Source organism: Erithacus rubecula (genome assembly GCF_903797595.1).
Source record: "Erithacus rubecula genome assembly, chromosome: 9".
Classification (NCBI taxonomy): Eukaryota; Metazoa; Chordata; class Aves; order Passeriformes; family Muscicapidae; genus Erithacus; species Erithacus rubecula.
In genome coordinates this window covers 25,808,456-25,832,452 of record NC_136660.1, presented here as the reverse complement: position 1 = coordinate 25,832,452, position 23,997 = coordinate 25,808,456, and the positions used below count along the sequence as shown (strand labels likewise).

Sequence of the window (23,997 nt, the reverse complement as noted above, 5' to 3'; positions counted from 1 at the left end):
CCTGATTGTTTCTAATCCCAACTGATTATTAAAACCCCTCACAACAGCTGCAAACGCCATGCCAGGCAGGCATCCCCAGGCTGCACTGCCAGGGTGCAAATCACACCTCAAACCCTGCACTCTTCTCTTTAACAAACACATTAATCACTTACTGTGGCACAAAGAGGGGGGGTGGAAATACCCAAGAAATATAAGGGACTCATTTGTTATTATGCCACTGCACAATGAACAGAGCCATTGTTCCTACCTGGGCTAACAATCCCTTTCAGACAGCACAGTGCTTTTCCCAGTGTGTTCTTCAAAAAATGGCAAGACAAAACTACCAGTAGATCAGCGAACAGTTCAGGAAATAAAATACAACAAAATAAAACAAATTAAAACAGCTAATATTATTCAGAGGATTTTCACACTTGATCTGTAAACGCTCTTTTATTTAATAAAAATAATCATCCATTATAGCAACTTCTGCTTGTGGTTTGGTTTTGTTTTAGTTGGGTTTTTTTGTTGTTTTTTTTTTACATTAAAGCACAGTTTATTTGCTTTCCTCACCTCTTGAGGATACAGTTCTGAAAATGCAAGTGAATGTAAACACTGCTCTCCAAGTCCCAAGATGCATCCAGGGATTCTTGGAGTTAATTAGAAAGTCAAAAGAGAGAGCAAAATCAACAAAACACTTTCCAAAAGTAAAAACATATTTTTAAAGTCTCTTCTTGTGTACCATACAACTCCAGAGAAGGCAAATTCACTCATACATTCAAAGTATACAAACTTTGCTTTCTCCAAACCCTTTCTGTTACTTGTCAGCATTTGATAAAGCTGTTTTCCTATCACTGCAGATTAATTTACTTATTTATTGTGATAAATCAAAAGTTTTTCCTATAAATGTTCTCCAGAAATTTATTCATGGCACAAGAATGTTAGATTTGTTCTGTCCATTTTTGTTTTGGGTCTTGTTTTTTTTAGCACAAAGAATTGAAAGCTATTTCAGGAAAGAGTGTAAAAGCAGTATTAACTCCCTCTCCTGCTCTGATCCCACAATATTTACACTTTAATTAAAAAAAAAAAAAGAAAGAAAAGTTTAATTACATTATAAAATAATGGAGAAACTGGAAGTTAAGTTTCCCACTTCAGAGTTTTGCCTTATACAAGACTGAAAGAGGGATGCTTCCCTATTTCCTAGGAAAGATGAGACTGGCAGGTTAAAAACCGACCTCTTTCTTAATTGAGAAAGACGAATGGCCACTGTGCACAAACCCCTTCCTCTCTGCAGGAAATCCTGCAGAAGTTAAACGATCACAAATCAGCACAGATGAGATAACATGATATGCAGAGCCCTGCTGTTTGCTTTGAACGTTACCTATTTACAGTCGAGGTGGAGGAAGCGAGTGAGCATCGAACACATTTCAGTGCTGCAGAGTGGTGTAATATCAAACAAGATTAACTCCTGGGGAGCTTGGCAGGGTCCCAAGGCTCACCTTGCAAGGGAGACAGTCTCTGTTGCCTGGGACATCCCTGCCTGCACAGCAAAGCCACCGCTCTGCCGGGCTCTGCTCTCATGAGTAACGAGATGGCAGGTGCCATCTCAGCTGTGTTGTGTCACAGGCAACACAGAAATTAAACAGAAACAGGTATGACATAAAAAAAGCAGCAGCTTTAGCAGCAGTTAAAAAATAGCCAGTCTGGTGAGGTCTGTGATCATAAGCTTAATAGCTAAAAAAAAAAAAATTACAGGAATTTTGGAATTTTGGTAATATTATCAAACTGTCAGGTAGGGGGATGGCTCTAGTTGTTCAGTGGTTTTGAGTGAAGGGCTTTGCATGGGGTAAGAAAAGAAAGACTTCTAAGGTATCAAAGATAATTAAAGCATTCACAGTTTCAAAGCTGCTTGCCTTACAAAAATTAAGCATTCAAATTCAAGAATACAATACTGTATTTTACAAGGGGGTCAAAATTCATTACATGTACAACGTGGGGGGGGGGGGGGGGAAAAGACACAACAAAATAAAAAAGCCAACACCTCTGGTGTGGCATACTCCCTCTTTGTTGTTCATCTCGCAGAGCTGCACGATGTTTGCCTTTAAAGAGTCAAACTGAGCAGTCATGAAAATATCCACTGAGAGATTCTGGCAAAAGGAGAAAAAAACAAAAAAACAACCCTAACAAAATAAACCAAGCAAGTCAAAGGCCATCCTCCCCTGGCAAGCCAAGTGCCACAGCTCAGACCTCCACTTGCCTGCTGCTCCTCTCTGCTGCTGCCCGGTGCTCCCACAGGCTCATCTCAGGTTTTAAAGGCTTCCTGCTCATGAGCTGAAGGAAACCATCCCACGCAAGCACAGCCCGAGAGAGACTCACTTCTTTACACTCCTACAAAGTCTTGATTAGTCCTGCCGGTAGCACAGGGTCCTTCAAACACTTCTTTTCCTCTCTATCCTGCAGAGGATCCTTTTGAAGGCCCGTCTGAAGTCATGGTTGAAAATGGTGTAGATGACAGGGTTCAAGGAGCTATTGCAGTAACCGAACCAGAAGAAGAACTTGAAGAGGGTGTCGGGCACGGAGCAGCTCTCGCAGACGGCCGTCAGTGTGTAGGTGAAGAAGAAGGGGAACCAGCAGATGACAAACACCCCGATCACCACTGCGAGCACAAAGGTGAAGCGCTTCTCCCGGTTCTGCCTGCCTTTCCAGCGGGACCCTTTGGTGTTCCTCTCCTCCTCTGTCTTCCTGGGCAAACTGTCCCCAGGCTTAATTTGGCTCAGCTTAGTCTTGGTCTTTCCTCTCGATGGTCTCTCTGACTTCTTACACTGGTTGTTCTCCTGGTGCTCGGAGGAAGAGGTCTCCTCCATGTCTATGCCATTGACCTCTCCCTCTTGCCCACCACTGCCTCCTGCTGCCTTCTCCCCATTGAGCTGTGCTGTGGCTGGCAGGTCCTCCTTGTCAGTCAGGCCATTCTGCTTCTTCTCGGGGCGCTCTGCCCGCTTGTTCGGCGGGACCCTTGTCCTCCTCTTGGCTATCTGGTAGATGCGCATGTAGACCAGGATCATGATGAGGCACGGGGCAAAGAAGGAGCCAATGCTAGAAGAGATGATGTACCACTTCTCATCGTTGATCTTGCACTCTGCCACCCCCTGGTCAGCCTGCTGCCCGCTCTTCTTCTCGATGGAGATGAGTGGTGGGAAGGAGATGACGGCTGAGATGACCCAGACGATGAAGATGATGCATTTGATGCGTCGTGGGGTACGCTTGAGGTTGTACTCGATGGCTTGTGTGATGGACCAGTACCGGTCCAGGCTGATGGCACAGAGGTGCACAATGGAGGAGGTGCAGAACAGCACATCCAAGGCCAGGTAGATCTCACACCAGACTTTACCGAAGTACCAGTACCCCATCACCTCATTTGCCAGCGAGAAGGGGATGACCAGAGTGGCCACCAGGATGTCAGCTGAGGCTAAGGAGACCAGGAAGAGGTTCTGGGGGGCTTTGAGCGCCCGGCTGGTGAAGACAGCGATGATGACCAGGACGTTGCCAAAGACGGTGAAGAGCATGAGCAAGCCTGCCAGGCTGATGAGAGTGATGGTGGTGTGCAGAGGGTACGGCGTGCCCCAGCCCGGCCCGGCCCCGCTGTCGTTGAAAGTCCCATTAGTGCCGGGAGGGGGGTAGCCCTCCTCCTCCTCCAGCTGCCGCTGGTACTCCATGGAGGAGAAGAAGTGTCCCCTCTCCGTGAACGGGCGCTCCAGGTTAAACATCAACCCCGGCTGCGCGGACACCCCCGCCCTTCGCCCCGGCTCCACCCGCGCCGCGCCCGGCTCCGAGCGCGGCTCCTCCGCGTCCTACAGCCCCGGCCGGGGCGGAGCGGCGCGCCGGGGGCCGGGGGGCTGCGGGCGGGCACGGCGCATGCTGCGCGCTGCCGCGGGACCCCCGAGCGCGGCGGGGCGGGCGGAGCGGGGCCGAGCCTGGAGCTGCAGCCGGCCGCGGCTGCTCTGCCTCGCTCGCCGCCCAGCAGCTTTATAGCCCCGGATCGGGCCGGGGCTGCCGCGTCAGCCCCACGTGGGGAGCTGCCCCCGGTGCGCGCTCACGCACACACAGACACAGAGACAGACACGCATGGACAGGCGGACACACACGGACACACACAGCCCGACTCGCACACCGCGCACCCCTGCACCGGCACGGAGCCGCGCGTCCCCGCACAGCCCCTCGCTGCGCTCTCAGCGCGCTCCGCGCACACCGCACCCGCTCGCACCGCCCATATTTGCACACTCGCTAGCACTGCTTGTATTTGCACACTTGCTCGCTCCCCGGCAGCTCCGCGCACACACCCGCACCCACTGTCACGCTGTCCCCATCCCACGGTCTCCCCCAGCCCGGCTCTCCGCCCCGCCCGGAGCGAGCCCCGCTGTCCCCGGGGATGGGCGTGCGAGGAGGGGTTGGAAGCGAGAGCCGTGCGGGCGCAGCGCAGTCTCCGCAGACCGGCCGGGGGTGCACAAAGCCGGGCAGTGAAAGCCGCCGCCCCGTTCCCCCTGTGCGCCGGGGAACGGACGGGCTCCGCTCCGGCTGCGGGCTGTGCTTGCTGGGAGCCCCGAGGGCAGCGCTTTCCCCACGGCCTCGTGTGTCAGCCCGGAGGGCTGAGCTGCCGGCCCCGAGGGCGGGGGACCCCGCAGGGATGGAGGGTCCCCGCAGGGATGGAGGGTCCCCGCGGTGCCAGAGGGTCCCCGCAGGGATGGAGGGTCCCCGCGGTGCCGGAGGGTCCCCACGCACGGAGGGTTCCCCGGGCGGGCGCTGCCGGCGGCCCCGGGCAGCGCGGGGGGGCAGTGGCACCTGGTGGCCGCGGTGCCTCACTGCAGCCACCGGGCCGAGCGGCGGCCCCCGCTGCAGCATCCCCCCAGCGCAGCATCCCCCAGCGCAGCATCCCCCCAGCGCAGCATCCCCCAGCGCGCATCCTCCAGCGCAGCATCCCCCAGTGCAGCATCCCCCAGCGCAGCATCCCCCAGCGCAGCATCCCCCCAGCGCAACATCCCCCAGCGCAGCATCCCCCAGCGCAGCATCCCCCAGTGCAGCATCCCCCAGCGCAGCATCCCCCAGCGCAGCATCCCCCAGTGCAGCATCCCCCAGCGCAGCATCCCCCAGCGCAGCATTCCCCAGCGCAGCATCCCCCAGCACAGCATCCCCCCGACGGCCGAGGGGAGGATGAGCTGCCGGAGCAGCTGGGGATGGGGCAGCCCCGCACTGCCGCACCGACCCCGCTGCACGGGCGGCCCCATGCCACAGCACAGGCTCAGCACACTCTCAGCACGCTGGCCTGGGCTGCCCCACACCTGGAAAGCCTCCCCAGCAGCACCGGGGCTGGCATCACCCACTTCCATGGCTGAAGCAGCAGCGTGGGAGCTCTGTAACAGCAAAGGAACAACAGTGACCTCCAGGTATCCTGCCCAGCCCCAGCTCTGCCAGCTCTCAGCACGTACAGGTCACTCACCTGCAGAGCACACAGTCTCCAGCCCCAATCCTTTCACTCCCAGCCTCTTTTCCCTCGTTTTCAGTTGGTTCTGGTGATGCTCACTTGGTGCTCCAGATTCAGGCTGCTCTCAATCGCCACGCTGAATGCTCGGGCCAATGAACCGATTTCCTCTGCAAGAGGAAAGCCTTAGGGAGGAAGGCCTGTCATCTTTGTCCCTGTGCCACACACCGTGTTATAAGCCAGGCCCAGGAGCAGTGACGCCCAAGAGAGGGAATGGGAATAGAAGAGACGGGGTCTGGGAGCCAGACAGCAGAGCCTCTGGGACTGGCACAGGGCTGAGTGATGGAAAAGGAGGGGGAATCCCATTGCCTGAGTGAGTGAGTGCAGGGCCCACCACACTGGTGTGTCTGGGAAAAGGGCAAAATGCAGAGAGTAACTGCAAACCTGTAAATTGAACCCAAGATGACAGACATTCCCACAGAAAAGATCTCTGTCTGAAGGTAAATGTGACATACAACCACAGACTTCACTGCAAGATGAGAGAACTAAGTCACCTAAGTCTTTGGCAAGGCCAGGTGGGAGGTCAAGGATATGCTGGGCTTTGCAAACCTCCTGCCTTCTGCTGTTTGCAGGGGGCTGCTGTGCTCTGCAGGGTGCCTTGCTGTGCCTGGCAGAGGGTCTTCCTCATATAGGGAGTCTTCATCACTCCTGGCAGAAGCTTCCTTGGTCACTGCTGGGGTGGAAGGACCCAGACAGGGAAGGGTTCAGGCTGTGCCCTGCCTGCATGGTGAGCCCCTGTGATCAGTTCATCCCAGTTCTAACACTTCACTGCGAGGGACTGTCTGAAATGCTTTGCTCAGATCTGGGATGGTGCCTTTCTGGGAGCACCCTGCCTTCTCCCCATGCTCTCTGCATTTCCCAACACAGACAGAGTGCTGTGACCAGCACTGACCAGCTACCTTGATTTTCTGTCACTTTTTGTAGCTAGACACCCCCATCTGCCTGAAGCTGAGCACAGCCAACAACCTTGCTCCCTGATCCACTGCATGGCAAAAGCAGCTTTCATCAGTTCAGTTTGCTGGGACAAAGAGCTTGAGGGGAACATGAGGCCAAAAGGCTGAAGGAAAGGGTTTATCCCAGAAACACCACTAGGAAGAGAGCTCTCTGCAAGTGGGGAACAGCTGGGATGGCATTGTGTTCATCTCAGGGGGAAAACCTGCCTCATCAAAGGCACTTGCCTCTTGTTGCCACCATTATGTGCGTGTGACATCTCTGTGATTTTATTGACACCAGAAGTGCTCAGCCCTGTCTGCAAAGTGACTCAGTAAAGCTAAGTCTCCCCTTGATTTTCTCTGCAGGTATCTCATGATTCTGCCCAGTTGTTGAGATGAAGACTGGTCAGAAATAGCAAGGGCTGGCAAGTGCCCTGAAGATCTCACATGACAACCCATGGTACACCTTTTCCTACAGGACAGCTGTCTTTACAAGTCTATACCATGCTTGATGATAATTTGCAATATTCATAAAGCCATAACTCCCAGAATCCTGGGATTAGGCAAGAAACTTGAATTTTTAGCCCCTGGAAGACTGTAGAGAAAAGTTCCACAGGGACAAAAAACAGCTAGCAAAGAACATTTTTATAACAATTCCCTGGCATTTGCATCCAGACGCTCAATTTTTGCATGCTGACAACATTAATATGAGCAATAAGAGTCTGCAGATCAAACTCAGTCGACAAGTGCCTGACAAGACAGCCCAGAAAACAGCCTATTCTCTGCAGCATCCCCCAGCAAAGAGCTGCAGGAGCCTGCCCTTTCCCCAGGAAGCAGCCTGGCTTCTCAGCAGATACCCACGAGGAGTGGGGCTCTCCAGACGGGGGGGATGGCCTGGGTGCACACTAATGAGCGAGGCTGAAGCTGCCAGGCTCCTGTGCTGGCTCCCTGCAGCAGTGCCATCCCGGCAGGGCAGCTCTGCCCTTTCCAGACACCAGTTCACATTCAGCTCGCGTGCCCCCGCAAACAAACTGACCTTTACAGCTGCTTTAGGTCATTAATTAGACATGCTGCCTCCATGTTTACACATCTCCACCCCAGCATCATCTCCATTGTGGGAGCTGGGACCACTCTTCCCTGGTGCCTCTGGAGAAGGAGCTGAGGAGCGCTCGTGCGGTCTCGGAGCTGCTCACAGCACGAAGCAAACCACACATGGAGAGAGAAACTCTGGAAAGAAACACTATGGTAATAAGGCTGCAAAATGTGTGTTTTGAGCAAGCAGCCCCAGGAATTGTTTATTTCCAGAAGAGCAGTGAGATTCTGGCAGGGGAAAATTTAAAAAATGCCAGTGAAGTACCAAGGCTTGGTTTTTAGACAGTCTGGTTCAGGCCTAAGAAACTGGCCAAACCTAAGACTGTGTCAGCAGCACAGACTCCTGGGGGGGACCACATGAAAGGGGCAGCCATTGGAACAGGGTGCAGAAATTATTGCTCAGCAGAAAAGCTTTCAAGAGCAACTTGACACAAGCATAAAAGAGGGAAGCCTTGTAGCTGTGGGTGCTGTGCACCCGGAGGTAAACAGCAGTCACAGTTTGCTTTGCATGAGGTCTGTGATTTGCACTGATCTCAATATTTGCATATCCGTGGCAGGAAGCCCTTGTTGTAGCTGTGTATTTTGATCATGCTACTGGGCTTATCTGAATATATCAAAGCAAGGTATTGTTCAGGAGGATTTGCCTTACTAACTGTTCAGTTACCCTTGGGAGCAAGGCACTTAAATCCCATGGCTTGGGACACCCTGTGCTGTCAATGACTGAGTAACCCTTCACAGCAACTTCTATTTGGTCAGCTTTCCTGCAGGTCCAGGATAAGCCAGCAGAAGAGATGCACCCAAGTCACACACAAAAAAAAAAATGGTTTTCCCTTTTACTGTATTAACCCCAGGAGATGAAACAGCATAGGAGCTATCAGGGAAGAGGCACAGACATTCTGCAGACAAACCTGGCTTTGATGGGTTTATGATTTTGCTGGGTTTATGCAAGTAATACATCAAGCACACCATCATTTCCAGGCAGAAGTTTCAAATGTTGTGATTCTTATTTTCCTTCTATTTCTAACTGCCTAGTGTGGCCACCCCTCCAGCTGCTTTGAGACCCCCGGCACTTTTCGTCCTACACACATTCAGACCCACAGCCCTTCTATTCCCCTGCTGCACATGAGAGTTTGGGGTTTGCTCTTTTCACAGATCTCACAGCAATAGCTCCTGCAGAGCCAGGCATGTTTTTCAACATGTTTTCAGGCAAGTTTTTCTGAATTCAGCTGCTGGATGTACTTTTCCAAGTTTTTTGAATAAATCAGTAGGAAAGGGATAGCTGCAGCAGTGGTCTGTGCTAGCACCTAATCCCCTTGTGAGCAGGGATGCTGCTGTGGTATCAGATGTTCAGAGGGGAAGGAAAGGAGACACACTGAATATTACCTACAGTAGCAGCTCTTCACTCCCCCATCTGCAGACAGCTGGCTCAAAACAGCACAAGATGGATGTGTGACCACCTGCTCCTCAGGTGGTTTTTTTTTTTTGCAAACAACTTGAAAGCTCTGGTTGCCTTTCCTCTGCTGTTTGGGTTGCCTGCCCTGTTCAGCAGGATTTTAACTACCAGATTTGATTGCACAGCCCTAAACCAACAGCCAAGAGAAACATTTCCATGCTACAGATTATAGCGTGGCAGAGTCAGGGTGAGGCTGACATGGGGATTGTGCTCATGCAAGCCTCTGGTTTATTTGTTCAGTATTTTCCCTCTTGCTTCTGCCTGGTGTCACGGTGGCCTCTGGAACATAAAAAGCTTGTTTCAGCACTGCAGGAGGAGTGATGCATAAGAAACCTCCCTGGCTGCCTGCATGTTACTGGCTTGTGCCCCTCAGGCACTTCAATGCCTGTGGGAGAAGGGAGAGTGATGTGCATTTTCTCTCTGCAGTACCCACAAATACACACACACATGTACCTCTGTGCCAAGCACAAGGTGAGTGTGTTTGATGAATGTTGTTTTTTTTATTTAGTTCCCTGTTTGGGACTTCTCCTTCCTCACTGCATCCTGCAACATGGCCAGAACTAAGCACCAAGGGGCCATCCCTCAGGAATTTGGAGCAGCTCCAAATTCCCCTCCCCAAGCTTCCCAGTGAGCCAGCTCACAAGATAGATCTCACTGAAATTAGCCAAGAACAGTGGAAATATAGTAAAAAAAAACCCAAACTGTCTCTGGACCATTCCTAATATACTACAGGGACCTTCCATACCACTCACTGTCTTGCTCAGGGAACTGAGTCACTGCCTCTCATAAAACCCTGTACCAGACTACAATGGGCTTTTCCATACCTAAGGACCATATAGCCAAAGCACAGTGAAAACACAGCCAAATCCTTCCAGCCCTGCTCAGACCTAGGGCAGGTGGTACTCCCCAACCTCTGGCTCCACTCCTGCCTGGAGGTTGCCCACACACAGCCTTGCTCCTGTGGGCACTCCTTGATCTGGTCCCACACAAAAACTCCCCTCAGCAGCAATGCACAGCAAGAAATGACCAAGCCTGAAGCATTGCCACACTCCTGGAACCAGGGCAAGCAGGTCAGCCAGTCACAGAGGGAGGTGCTCTCCACGCCTGCACTACAGCAACTCACCCCAAGAGGTGGAAGATTGCTGAAAGTGTTCATGGTCAGGTTGGTTGGGAGGCTGAGCAACCTGACCTAGCTGAAGATGTCCCTGCTCGTTGCTGGGGAGTTGGATTGGACTATATGACCTTTAAAATGCCTTCCAACCCAAACCATTCTATGATTCTATAAAAAGCAGGTTATCCTGGGCATGTAGAGTGGTACCCAGGCCAGTATTCAGAGAGCAGAAAAGGTTGGGCACGTATAACCTTCCCCATATGAAAGCAATAAAGTTTCTGAAGCTCAACAAGTTCCCCTTCATGAGCAGAGTCAGCCTATGTTTAAGACAAAATTGAAACTGCATCCCTATACAACATTTAATTTCCCAGCTGGGAGACCCTGGCATTCAGTTACTCAGCTGAGGAGTAACTCATTCCTTCAAGTTCCACCCCCCAGTGCCCAAATGTGTGCACCTGCCCTTTCCCCCCCTCCATTCTCCACCATCTATTTCACTGCCTCTGGGGCAGGGGCTGCTGTCATCAATATTCACTGGATCCCTCTGGTGAAGGCAGAGTGCCCCAGGTGAGCTGTCCATCACCCATCCCCTGCAAACACCGCTGGCACAGCCAGAGCAAAGCTTCCAGTGAAGCACAGCTCTGAAAAGAGAAGGAACAGTAGAGAGCAGCCACTCAGAGATTGCAATTCCCACCTGCCAAGGTGTGAGTCTGACAACAGGCTCAGGTCCCCGTGGGAAAGGGGAAGCAGATCATACACCCTCTGCAAAAACCAGAGCAAAGTAAATTACTACAGCAGGAGTCAGCTCTCTGTACATCCCTGCATCAGGCAGGTTTGACATCTGTGTCTAACACAGCTCACCATGGCTACATTAATGCAGGGTGGCAGCAGCAATTTTTGAAAGCTGAGCTGTACAAAAATGTCCAAGGAATAATTTCCTGAAATTGCCAGGTTCCCAGAAAGCAGAGCACGTCAGCATGGTTTCACAGGGAGGGAGAGAGGCCAGAGAACACAGCAAGACTTCCTGTGTTTTCCCTTATTCCTTACTTCACCATCTAGTGGCAAAAGCAAATAACACTGAGGAGCCATCCAGGAACTGCAGCAGCTCTGGAGGGAGACTGTGCTTTGCACCAGCTCCTTCTGCTTAGATCAGCTGCCTCAGCTGGGGACAAAGAGGAGGACACAAGCAGCATCCAAGCCCCCAGTCCTAAATCATGGCCCTGTATAAACACTCCTCTGCACAGGCTGACTCCCCTCCCAGATGGATCACCACCCACCCCGTGCCGCTGTGTCCCTGCTGTCCCCACGCTGGCTGCAGCCCACAGGCTCCTGTAATTCCTCCCCCAGGCACAGTTCTTCCATCCCCAGTCCTGGCCCAGCCTCTCCTTAGAATGGCCCCAGCTCCCAAGGGGACAGTAAGCACAGACAGCAGGACAAACCCAGGTCTCCTGGCAATCAAACCCAGCACAGGCTGAGCCAAGTCCCCAGGAAAAGTTGACATGCTGAGCAGAACCCTTCCAAGTTGAGACTCTGCCTTCACCATCTCAGCTGAATTGCTAACCAGGGGTGCAGTGAGTAGAGGACAAAAGGTGGCAATGGACACATACCTCCAAGGAAAAACCTTCACTGTGGACTCAGCTTGGTGTTACAAGTACCTGAGGTGCTGGGGAGAGCTTACTTTCAGCAGCTTTCCAGAGCTGTTTCTCCCTGTGCTGCCCCTTTGCCATCAGGCCATGCCAAAGGGGAGAGTTCCACCAAGTTTCTTTCCACATCCCAGCCACAACTCACCCATTTGGACATGGCAGGAATGCTTGTACATGATCTGTTCCATGGGAGGGAAGGACAGGGCACCTGTCTCTGCAGGGAGACCACCCAGAATGGGGAGATCACAGCGGGTTCAGCCCCCAGAGCAGGGCCAAGTGCTGCCCCATGGTCCAATACCTTCCTGGCCTGTGTGGTGGTAGCCAGGCAAGCCAAAACCAGAGCAAAACCATCTTCATCTGGTGGGCAGAGGATGCAGGGTTCTTCTTTCCAGGGCCAGAGTTTCCATTCTCACAGTGCTTTGAAGGTTCTGCATCCATCATCATTACTGTGCTCATTCCCACACTGCCTACAAGACAATTGCCCCATGCAGATTGCACTGGGATATTGCAGATTGCAAGACACAGTCACAGGAATATTGCACAGGGATATTACAGATAGCAAGGCACAACTTGTTTTTTTCCCTGAGAGGCTCAAATTAAGTTTAAACACCAGCTTTTGATGTATTTGCTTATTCAGCACTGTCAGTTGCTTTTCAGCAATACAAACTGGCTCTCTCCCCAGGAAACATTTATCCTATCTGGGAATCAAGGGTGGTAATGTGTAATGAGGGCAAAGCACTTAGAGAAGGCAGCTGAGTGAAGCACTATAACTCCACTTGCAACTTTTTCAACTCAGATTTTCCTTTTCCCTGGAAGCATCCTAGGTACCAAGGGAAATTCCTGCCATACAAAATTCAAGAGCAAAATAATCCATGTCATTCCCTGAAGTGTAACAGAAAACCGAGCACATGTCAGCAAGCATTAATCTCTGCTGCTTCAAACTCTTACTCCTTTTTTTTTTTTTTTTTCCCTGAGAAGTCATTTTCAACCCTGAACAGAACAACAGCAGATTCTTCTGCCACAACTTTGTCTTTGCACTCTGATGAAGGGTACAGCAGGTCAGTGCTCCCATCAACACAGGACACCACCCCCATTTTCACAAGGCTTGATGTCTTTAACACCCTCTGCCACTCCAAGAAAAACCAACAGGAGCCATAGCTGAGGGAAGGGAAAGGAGAAATCTTTGCTATTTCATGTATATTTTTCTGTTCAGCTTGTCAGACCCAGTGAAACTTAAGGGCAGGAGGAGGAGCAAGAGGTAAAGCAATCCATGAGAAACACTGGAGCTCCCCAGACAGGGAGAACTGAACTCATCCTGAACTCTTTCTTTCCACTTGCTGAAGCCAAGCCTTTTGCTGGGCAACAATCACAAGTGGAAATTGCCATACAGCATCCAAGCACTTCCAGAGCCATAGCACCAGTGCCCTCAGATATGCACAGGAAAATAGCAAACTAAAAACTCAGCACCCTTTCATTCTAGCTGGGCTAAAAATACCCCCTCAAATCTTCAGAAAAGCAGCTCATTACTACTGCAACTGGCTTGAACTAAGAGCACTCAAAACCATTTTGTTGAGGAGCCCTTCTGAGCTCCCCACCCAGGCACCAGGCTCACGTGCTTCCCTAAGCACTGGGACACCCTGCCAGGCCAGCAAAGTCCTCTGGAGCTGAAGTCACTGATCACCATTGATTCCTCACTACAATCCAATTTCACTTTTCCTTAAGAAGAGTAAAAGACAAAAATGGTAAAAAGCAATTGTGGCAAATTTAACAAATATATTTTAAAAATGCAAGTGTTTAAATTTTCTGTGTGAAATGAGAATGTAATTTTCTTATTAATACTTCATGAACAGTTTAACTGTGGGAGCATGTGGGTTTCTCTAAAGCAGAAGTGATGAATATTATCAAGCATTACACATATTTCAGAACTCTTTATCGGACTGTTAAGCATTTTGTGTCACTTCAAAAATTAAATCATCCATCCTTATTCCTAAATGGTTTGGAGCACAGATTTGCCACAGAATTGCCATTTAATCAAAATTCATTCCTTTCTGAGTCTTGACATGTATCCCAAGCCAACTCTTTTATCTGGCAGGTACTCAGACATCCATCCCTTTACAGGCACTCTGAGACACAATGTAAAAACCTGGCTGTGTCCAAGGAGCCAACAGAGAAGCTGTACAGCAATGCACAGCTGTGCCATGTGCAGCTGATCCATCTCTTTTATTTTCCTCTCTCAGCCATCTGTTCCCAAATCCTGTTTTTCTCTTGGTGTTTCCATTCTGCAATAGAACTGGAGTAAAGGGGCTCATAACCAATACAAAGCAAGTTCAGAAGAACTGGCTGCACCAGCAGGAACATGGGGCAGAAGTCACTGCTCCTACATCATCTTTTTGCTCTCCCTGCCTTCCCCCACTTGCTTCAGTTTAGTGGTGTGGGAGGCATGGGGGTGAGACACCTGGCTGCTGGCAAAAGAGTGAAATCTGAAGTAAGAGAGTTGGCAGGTAAGAGCACAAGTGGAGAGGCTGAGATCAGAGTTGATAGGAGTTCAAGAGCTCACAGGGGAAAAGAAGCAATGCTAGAGAAACCCCTCCTTCTCATGGGGGATTCTGCTACTTCCAGACACAGTTCTGTTTCAAATTGACATCCACCTCCCCCAAAATTTCAAAAGCTTCTTCAGAAGAAGCAGTGGCCTGGCCTCAGGACCATCCATCTGGTGGAGCCACAGACCCAAGAATCTTGGCTGTGCCTGGAGCTGCAGCCTGGGCTACCAAAAGCATCAATCAGGAGAGGCTGGCAGGCTACCACCCGCTCTCCACTTGCTCAATTTGCTTTTAGGGAATTGCCTCCAGTGCTTTTCAGTCTTTCCAGGCAAACCTCTGACTCTCTGGAGCTGCTAGGACTCTCTTGGTCCCGACATCAGAGCCCCATGGCACTGTCTGATGAGGCTTTTTGGGAGGCTGGAAATGCCTGGCAGGCCTAAAAAGAAGTGCTTGACTTGGAGATGATTAAAAAGCCTGAAATCAGAGCTGCCTCACTGACCAGAAGCTCCATACCTAGTTAAATTTCTTGCCCACTACTGTTCTGGCAAGGATAGATAATTCTAAGTTAGCTATAACTTCCCACTCAGTTAATTGGCAAGGACCAAAAAAGATGAAAGGCATCCAAAACCTTGGGTCATATGGAAAAGAATTTTACTGCACTGTCTTTACCATGGTTGTTTTCAAACAACATCTTAAGATTTTCAAGGAAAAAAATGTATTTTCATTAAATCTGACCACATGAAGTTTGGAAATCATTTCAGGCAGTACAGCTGTAATAATGCAGGACAAAATGCAAACCAGCTACTGCTAGGTCAAGCAAAGCCAAGTACCAAACTACAGCAAATTAAGCATTCATTATGAGTCTTAACAAAGAAATACTTTACTAACAGAAAGGAAAAAGAGGGTGTTGTGGAAAGAGCTTTTAAAAGGGAACACTTGTCTGCAATTTTGCAGATAGAATCTTATTTGGAGGCAGTGGGGTAGATTGATCTCTGAAGACTCTTAAAAGGTTTTGCAGCAGAAAAAAATAGTTGCAAGGCACATAGTCAGATCATTAACTGTGCAGCCCAGGCTGCCAGCTGCTCACTCAGAAACTCCAGATGGCTCCTCCTCTAAAACATCATCATTTTGATCTTGGTAATCAAATTATCTCCCACTCTTACAATCCAAAGTGAGGCAAGGGTTGAAGGAAGAGATGATGTATTTTGTTTGACTGAGATGGATTGTGAAAATGAAACAAATTAGCTTTCAAGGCACTCAGCCTGTTCCAGTTGTATCAAAGCTAACCATCTCCAACCCTCTAACACCTTTTTTTGTACCATGGCCATCACAAAGAGTTCACAGCACCAGGGATGCTCTACAGAGTTCAGATTTTATGCAGTATTTGTACACTAAACAATATACAGTGGGTATCTAAAATGCTCAACTCCCACCAGTGGAGAGCAGCACCTGTCACTGCAGAGCAGTGCTGGGACACTGAGTATCCTGAAGCACTTGGGCTGGATTAATCACACAAACATATCATCTGTTTGTCTCTCCACAGACACACAAGACACCATCTGCATATTTCTGAGGCCTTCTGTACAGCCTTAAGGACACAGGGTGGCAGAAACAAGACACATTCTTCACTTCTCACTCAATTAGAGCCAAACAGAGTGGTTCTTGAGGCCAGGCTCATCTGGGGATGCTCACTTCAACCATCTGAACAAAAAGTGAACAGCCAGCAAGCTCCCCCCAGTCCAGGTGGCTGCCAAGCTCTGGCTGACACCAATTGCTGGCAGGATGCTCCCTGTCATGGAAGGGTCAGGGAAGGTTCCTTCTCTCTTTTTTAAATATAAGAATTTCTTATGTAGCTTTCTACAAAGACTCAAAGGAAAAAAATAAAATACAATTAGTGCAGTTACCAATTTCTGTTCCAAAAAAAGTAATACCAGAAATTTCTCAGTATTTTCAAAAAAATGTTTGGCTTTGACAGTTTAAAAAGGTCCAGTGAAATAATCAAAAGCCACATCTTTCAAAACAATGAACTCTTAGCATGAAGAGAGTATTTTAAATCCTGGCATTATTTAAATTAGCACACTATGAAAAAAAATCCATATTAGTTCTGGTTTTTTATACCTAGTTGCAAGAGATGATCGAAGACAATTATAGCTAATCAGAGGAAACAATTAATTATGGCAGAGGGTGGCCTGCTTCTGAAGTATAAATCCCAATATGATCCTTGCCTAGTGGGAGTATTCCTTACCAGATCTTTAGTATTAAACTTTATCATCCACTCAACTTTAATTTTCATAACAGAACTGTACTTTTATTTCACAAAGCAGAAGTACAGGAAGAACAAAAGAGGTTGCTAAAGGCCAGAAACTAGGAAAAAGACTCAGAGCTGGGACTAGAAAACCACAGAGAAAGGCATCAAGAGAATGGAAGAGGTTTAGTTTGAAGTGAAGTTAAAAAGTTAGAACTATGACTTTGAGAAAAAATGTATGAAAATAAACCCTAAACCTTCAAGAGTGGTAAAAAGCAGTTGAACAGGAAAAAAACTGTTCATAAATTTCTAGTTCTACAAGAACTAGGAGTTTCCAAATGAAATAAGGTGGCACAGTTTGAAACAAACAAAAGGAAGTACTTCTTCACCCAGCACATAATTATATTGTAGAATTATTAGACACAGGATGTCCCAGAGGCCAGAAATACACAGAGATGTAAAACTAAAAAAAAAAAACCCTAAAAAAAAAAAACCCCTAAAAAAAAAAAAAAAAAAAGGAAAAGCAAAAGTGAATTTGCTCCATCTATCAAGGCTACTAAATGCCTTTGTGATGCAGATGCTGTTTCCTTTTTGCAAGCCCTTCAAACTGTGGTTGGTGAAGTCTGGAGCAGTGCAGCAGAGGAACTGCAGAGCCTGTTCTGCACACCTGCACAGCCCTGTCACAGGGGTGGAGGGCAGGTGGTCCAGCACACAGCATGGGACTGCCATGGTTAGGACACTGGCTTGATCTCATGGTTACAGGGACTGACACCTCAAGGACCAAAATTTAGGTATTTTGATCAGAGCCTCTACTGATTTTAATCAGCAGGGATCTGATTAAATGGCAGAAGCACTGTTATTGCACAGGTGACTGCTGCACACTGTGAGAGCTGGTTCCAGCTTTTCAAAGCAACCACTACAGTCCCCTCCCTCTTTCCTCATGTCCAAACTGCTGAGGTCTTTCTGTTCTGACTTCCAAGGACATTTGCTTTTTGTTTGTTTGTTCATAGGGCACGATGCAAGCATGACTTTCTCAAAGCAGTCTGTGCAATGAGCTTCACAGAGATAAAGGTATCAGTTTAATCAGTGCCATGGCAGCTTGGCAATACAGTTTTTTATTAAACCTGAAGATTAAATGCTGGTGTCTGCTTTTTAGGCATCACAATTCCATACCTACTTTAATTTTGTTGCTGCTGAAATGCATTTTGCACTAAAATCCAAGATTGATTTTCCCCATCAGAGAGAAAGCTGTGGGATTTTTTTACTATGTGTTCTACTAAACCATACCAAAATGAATACAAAAATTTTTACCAATATTTGCTTTACAAGAGGTCTCCAGTCTACATGACTGAGTAAAGAAGTGACTATCATCCAACTTTTGAAGTTTCCTGCAACTGCTCCACATGAAAATCTGTATTTTGAGATCTTTTGAAGAGTGATAAGTATATAATGAGAAAGCAGTTCTTAATATTTGAGGTGCTGTAAAAGTAGATTTATATCCAGGTTAGACTAGAAAACTTTGAAAAGACTCAGTGGCAGCTTATTTACAAATATACTATTTATAATGAATGCATTGATACAGAATGACTCTTTTAAAAAAGCAAGGCAATCTTTTATATAGACATAACAACATTACAATAATTCAGATTAAAAGTACATTTTTGTAGACTGTTTACACTCTCACTTAGCTTTTAACCACAAAATTAGTGTGGTCTGATATTTTTCCACAGCAAAGGTCCTTTGCAGTCCTGCTTAAGATCTAAATCAAAATAATAATAAACATAATTTTTTTATATTTGCTAATGTCAAAACAAACCCATTCATAGATCCTATTATTTGTTTGTAATCTTCCTTACTGTGCCTTGAAGTTTGTGTTGTGCAAATTACTGCCAACTGCACATTTCTAACTAGAAGCTATTCTGGCATGTCTATTTGATACAGCTGAGGTGTGACACTGACAGGAAAATTCTTCATTGCATCCAGATATGAAAATTCTCCTGATATGGATTTGTGCTGATTCAGAAGTTTAATTTATTTTTGGGTTAAAAAAAGCGGGGGGGAGGAGAAAAAAATTACCTCTCAAAATTTTCTAATTGTGAAGTAAAAGATATTTCTTTCTCAAACTCCAAGGATTGAAGATGACACTTGAATTCCAGGTGACACAATGAGTCTAAGCACTAACCAGAGACAACCTAAGTACTAATTGTCTAAAGCATGTACATGAGCAAACACAACCTTCAAGATGTCTAAACATGCAAGTTCCTAAAAAATATTAAATCAAAGAGAGGCACTGAAGCAAATATTCTACAATCCAAATCTTTCTAAAAAGGGTGTATGAAGGTCAACATTTCCATTGACATCTGCCAGAATGAAACACCCCAATTTTACAAATGTGTGACCCAACTTTACTAGCAGCATTTTCACTGCACTTATACCAGACAATTTTGGTGACAAACTTGAACATGGGACAGCAAGAGACAAATTTAACAGGCTTATACTAAAAAAAATTTGCAAAGAATTATCAAGCAAATTCCTATTTAGTGAATTAAAATGCAATATGTGACCAATGTGAGTCACAACAGCAACTGTTCCTTCTTTCCATGGTTTAGCAAATCTCTGATCTGCTTTATACCTCTCCAGACTTCCATAACACTACATAATCTATAATAATTTAGCTTATTAAATCAAGGCATGATTGAGGATAGTGTCTATGGGGCATGAGTACACATGTACACAGGCACAGACACATACAAAATTGATATTTTGGCTATGGACAAGCAATCAAGGTCATGATTTTCACCCAAAGTAAAGATTGTCACACTTCTCAATAACCATTTTAAATTATTTCCCTCAGTATAGCAAGGAGGATAAACATTTAATACAATATCTGAGAATTGCTTGTTTCTCAATCTTAATTTTTAAAAATGCTATAAATAATTTATTTCTCCACCTTGTCTATGCTTTCATACACATATAGATACACAAATACATATTTGTATTTATGTATACATACAGTGGTCAGAATGAAGTTCTTTCCACTCATACTTTAACTGATATGGGCAAATAAAATTCTTAAACCTATGTAAGCCAGTATGTGTGTTCAAGTGAATGCCACCAGGCAATAAAACCATTTAGAATCTATACCAGTTAATAACCCAGTATCCTGGGAAATGCAAGAGTCTGTTATTTCAGGAGGTAAGATTTTGAATGATCAAATGGCTGGATTTAAATGGATCTATGTATAGATCTGGATATAAATCCATGTATTGTACCTATATGAATTTAAATGCATGTATTCCCAATCTATGCCAGGTATTTAATGCTTTAAACTTTCAGACAATTTTTAAGAACTTTTCAGATTCTTCTGACTTGATTTCTCTTGTACCAGAACTTCTTTCACACTGCTGTTATACAAATCTCCCTTGAGATACTGAAAAAATAAGCATCCACCTGAAAGTGTATAAAATTAAACTCCTAAAACAGGGCTCAGGATTGCATTGCAACAACCATACTAGTACAAAGATAGTTTGAAAAAAATATCCTGTTTTTAATATAGTAATGAATTAAAACATAGCTTTATTTATTCCTATAAGTGTACTGAAAAGAATAGCTTGTTTTTAAGTGAGTGTAACGAGAGCTATTTTGGTAGCCAACTTCTCCACAGGAATTTATGTGAGAGGGGGTCAGCTCCAATCATACAGTCATTAACCATGTACCTTAACAAGGTGAATAATCAACATATTTACAAACTAAACAAATTCAATCCCTTGAACTCTTATAAAAACGGGATTGAGGAAAGGACAGGGAGTGAGACCAAGACGTTTGGAAACACAAGGGGTCGCCACTTTTGCTTTAAGGAACCATAATAATCAAATCAGTTTCCCCCTTTAGTGACCTGAGGGCACAAACACAGACTTTGCAGTATATTCAGAATTTAGATTACAGTCTTGATACTAAGCATTTCAGCATCTTCATATTTTAACACCTTAGTGCTGAGAATGATTAACTCAGGCAGAACTGTAAGGAACTAGCTTTTTATAAACTAAAGTCTAAACTGAAAAGCTACAGTAGATGTAAAAAACATGGGAAGGGGTGGGGGGGAATGACAGAGAGTGTGTGAGAAAGAATAGAACATTACTTAGTAAAATCCAGTGACATCTACAATAGTTTTACAGCATGTTTAAGCCCTCTAAGGTTTTATATCTCCACCTGCCTTCCATTTAAAACTTACTCCTTGTTAATGAAAAGACATACAACAAAACAAAATGTAAGTAGATAGAAGAAATATGTCTAAATAAGCATGCCTGAAAGCCAGAAATAAAATTCCCAAACTTCTGCATGTGAAACAGATTTCCCATGGCATCCATTGATTTGATTTTGTGCAAAAGGTACAGTCCTGTAAGTCACACTATCCCAGCAGCAATTCCAGTGAGTATAAACTGAACAGTTCTGGAGTAACCATGGAATGTGACTGCCTCGAGTTCTTACCCTCCTGAAAAAGGACAACTGGCCCTGCAAGTGCAGCAATAGTGTCAATCTCCCCTGAAGCATCTTCTGCCTTCTAAACAGCCAAGAAATTCATGATACAACTGAATGTCCACTACTTACAGTGCTTCTCTTGAGCTACCAACATCTCTGCACAAATGAAAAAGGTGCCTCTTTTTTAATAGATCGGTTTAATACTGAAACAGAGAGGATGAAGTTTAAAAAAGAATAATCAAGATACTGAACTGAATATTTTGAAGCAAGTGCCCCAGCTGTGGGGAAAAGTGCATTTAGTTCAGCAGCAAAACAGCACAGTGTGAAGATATTGTGCTTGGACACAGAAGTTCCATAATGGAAGGAGGTACAAGGCAAGTCAAGATATAAAACCATAGTACATTGTTAACCAACCTTAAAACTTACATATATTGCAGTGTTTAAAAGTAAGACACATTCATTTATTGTACAAGGTCTATAAGGAATCCTTAAAATTGCCTGTTGTAGTTTATGACTCAACATTGTAATAAAAATGTACATATATATTATTTCCTTGTCACTTAACTGTACTGTTAGACCTCATGGACTTGTTACTTCACACAATGAAAACCGCTCTTCACTGAGGATACTCCACATTTTACCAATCTGAAAAGGTTTACTTGTGCTAGAAAAGACCAACTGCAAAAGGCTCAGTTCAGATATGTTATGCCTGCAACTGGTAACTCAGGGAAGCAAGACTTAAAGGAATTCAAGCTTTTTTTTTTTCTTTTCTTTTTGTTTTGACTGCATCCTTTTCACCTGCCAGTTGTTTTGATGAGTATGTTTTTAGTATACAAACTGGTTGATAAAAATTCATCAGCAGAGGCATATAAACTCTAGATATGATTGATTAAAACAGAGCAAATCAGAATAAAACAAAATCCAGTGATTTACTCTGACTGTAAACAATATAAAAACACCATTTGCTTCAAATCTCAAAATAAGTTAAAAGAAAATCCCAACCTCAGGGCACGTGACCCTTTCAGGTTTTGACACAAAAAAAAAAAAAAAAGTGGGGGGGGGAGGAAAACAGAAAAGTTCATTATATAAAGGTTATACATTTCTCTTAACTGAAAGTAAATCTAAGCAAAACTGTTTTTTCCCTTAAATTTAAACTTTGAGTTCATTGGCAATTGCTTTAAATGAACTGGCATTTTCAGATTATTCAGACAACTTCCATCAAGTTCAGCAAAGAAAACTTAGACAAGCATTTTTACAGAATAAAAAAAAAATCTAAATGGCTATGATTCCTCTATTAGCAGAAACACATAATGCAGTCTTAAATTTGCCTTTTTATATTATTTATATATTTATATATATATAATATAATATAAACCACATATATTATATTATATATACATATACAGACAATTACAACATTAATGCAGTTTGTATTTTGTACAGTGTATTGGACAAGTCGATGAGCATCAGACCATGGCACGATATGGTCCCTGCATTTTTAGGAACTGAATGATGAAGGAGGGTCCTCCTGCAACAATCTGAGGTGGAAGGTGGCTGAGTGGGCAGTTCTCAATACTCATTATTGACAGTTTGCTGCAAAGAGCCAGCTCAAAGGGAAGGCTGTGCAGATTGGGGTTGTCATTCAAATACAGTTCTTCCAGATTCTCCAGTGTACCTGGTTAAAATAAAATAATAAGTAGTAGTAGTATCTTTTTAATTCATGCAGTTTATAACTTTCAGACAGAGGCTCCAAGTCCACTTGAGGATTCTTTCCTATACAGAACCTTGTGCAAGTGAGACTCCAGTTCTGAAGCACAGCAAGTTCTGTTCACCAGTATCTAAGCAAGGACCAATTTGCTTTAGTTTTCCTGTAAAAATATCCATTGGTGCATGTCCTTTAGCTAATAAATGAATTGCAAATATAGAGAGTAACATAACTGAGAGAGACTTCACCATTGCCATTCAAGAGCCATGCAAGTGCAGGCAACATGGAACAGCTATCTAGTGAAAAGAACCCAGGAATACTTACACCATATAGAATCTATTCTCCCTTTAAAAATATCTGTCATTCCTTTTATGCCACTAGAATCCATATATCAAAGATCTGAAGCTATAACTGTCGTGTCACAGGAAAAAAAGCAGAAGAGTGTGACTTCTTTGCACAGAAAGATTAATTTATGAATTTATTAAATGGAACTAACAAATGTGAAAATTTTTTCCTGAATTCAAATTTTACAGTCTGCCCCTACTACAGATACTGCAATACAGATTAACCAGAAGCTGGAAAACAGAATAATTTCTTCTTAAGATTTCCATTCCTGCTTTCAAACTCATAGAAGTCCTCCCCAAAATATTCCCCACTTTCCAATCTTATATGCCATAAACATCTCCTATAACCTAAGAGACTATTTAATCTTTCACAAGAAAAAGCAGTAGACAGGACTCATGGCATGGAGAACCAAACAAAAGGAGAAGCTACAGAAAAAACAATGAGAAACAGTTGATAGCATGAAACAGTCTGACTATAAGTAATTATTCCCTCATCTGTGAGGATAACCAGCTTTAATAACCAAACTGTACTCCTGCAATGGTATTTAAATTTTTCTTACTGATTTTAATTCCACAGTTTGTTTCCACAGCATTCAAACTCTCTCCACTAGCTTATAAATTACAAAATTCTGGGTTTAGATTATTTTAGGTTTTTCTCACATTGAGGCACATACAAGATGAGCAGCTGTAATGGTTCCTCACCAAAGATGATGTGAGAGACAAACCATACCTTCTTCATCTGTACATCACCATTTCTCACCACATTTTGCTTGGTGTAGCTTGTCCTATCGTTTTTTCCTCCTTAAGACCAAACTATAATTTTTTAACTTAAGTGATCAGAATCATGCTCTGGATTAATATCATGGAGACCAATTATAGAAGAAACACAGGCTCCAGGTTCAGATGCTCTGAAACACACTGAGTATGAATGTCTCAGGTAGGCAAAA

The 23,997-nt window shown here is 45.3% G+C and overlaps 2 protein-coding genes across 3 annotated transcripts in view; both read right to left on the bottom strand.

Moving 5' to 3' along the window:
• Positions 1-416: 416 nt before the first annotated feature.
• On the bottom strand, positions 417-4,223 carry ADRA2A (adrenoceptor alpha 2A). Its single transcript, XM_079312678.1, has one exon. The coding sequence runs from the start codon at positions 3,738-3,740 to the stop codon at positions 2,406-2,408; it is 1,335 nt and encodes a 444-aa protein (XP_079168804.1). The 5' UTR covers positions 3,741-4,223; the 3' UTR covers positions 417-2,405.
• Positions 4,224-19,881: 15,658 nt separating this feature from the next.
• SHOC2 (SHOC2 leucine rich repeat scaffold protein) overlaps positions 19,882-23,997 on the bottom strand; it is a 61,668-nt gene continuing 57,552 nt past the window's right edge. For both annotated transcript variants that reach the window (XM_079313233.1, XM_079313234.1), the window contains one exon: positions 19,882-22,676. In XM_079313233.1, the coding sequence (XP_079169359.1) occupies positions 22,468-22,676 (209 nt within the window). In that variant the 3' untranslated portion in view covers positions 19,882-22,467. The remainder of the gene's footprint in view (positions 22,677-23,997) is intronic.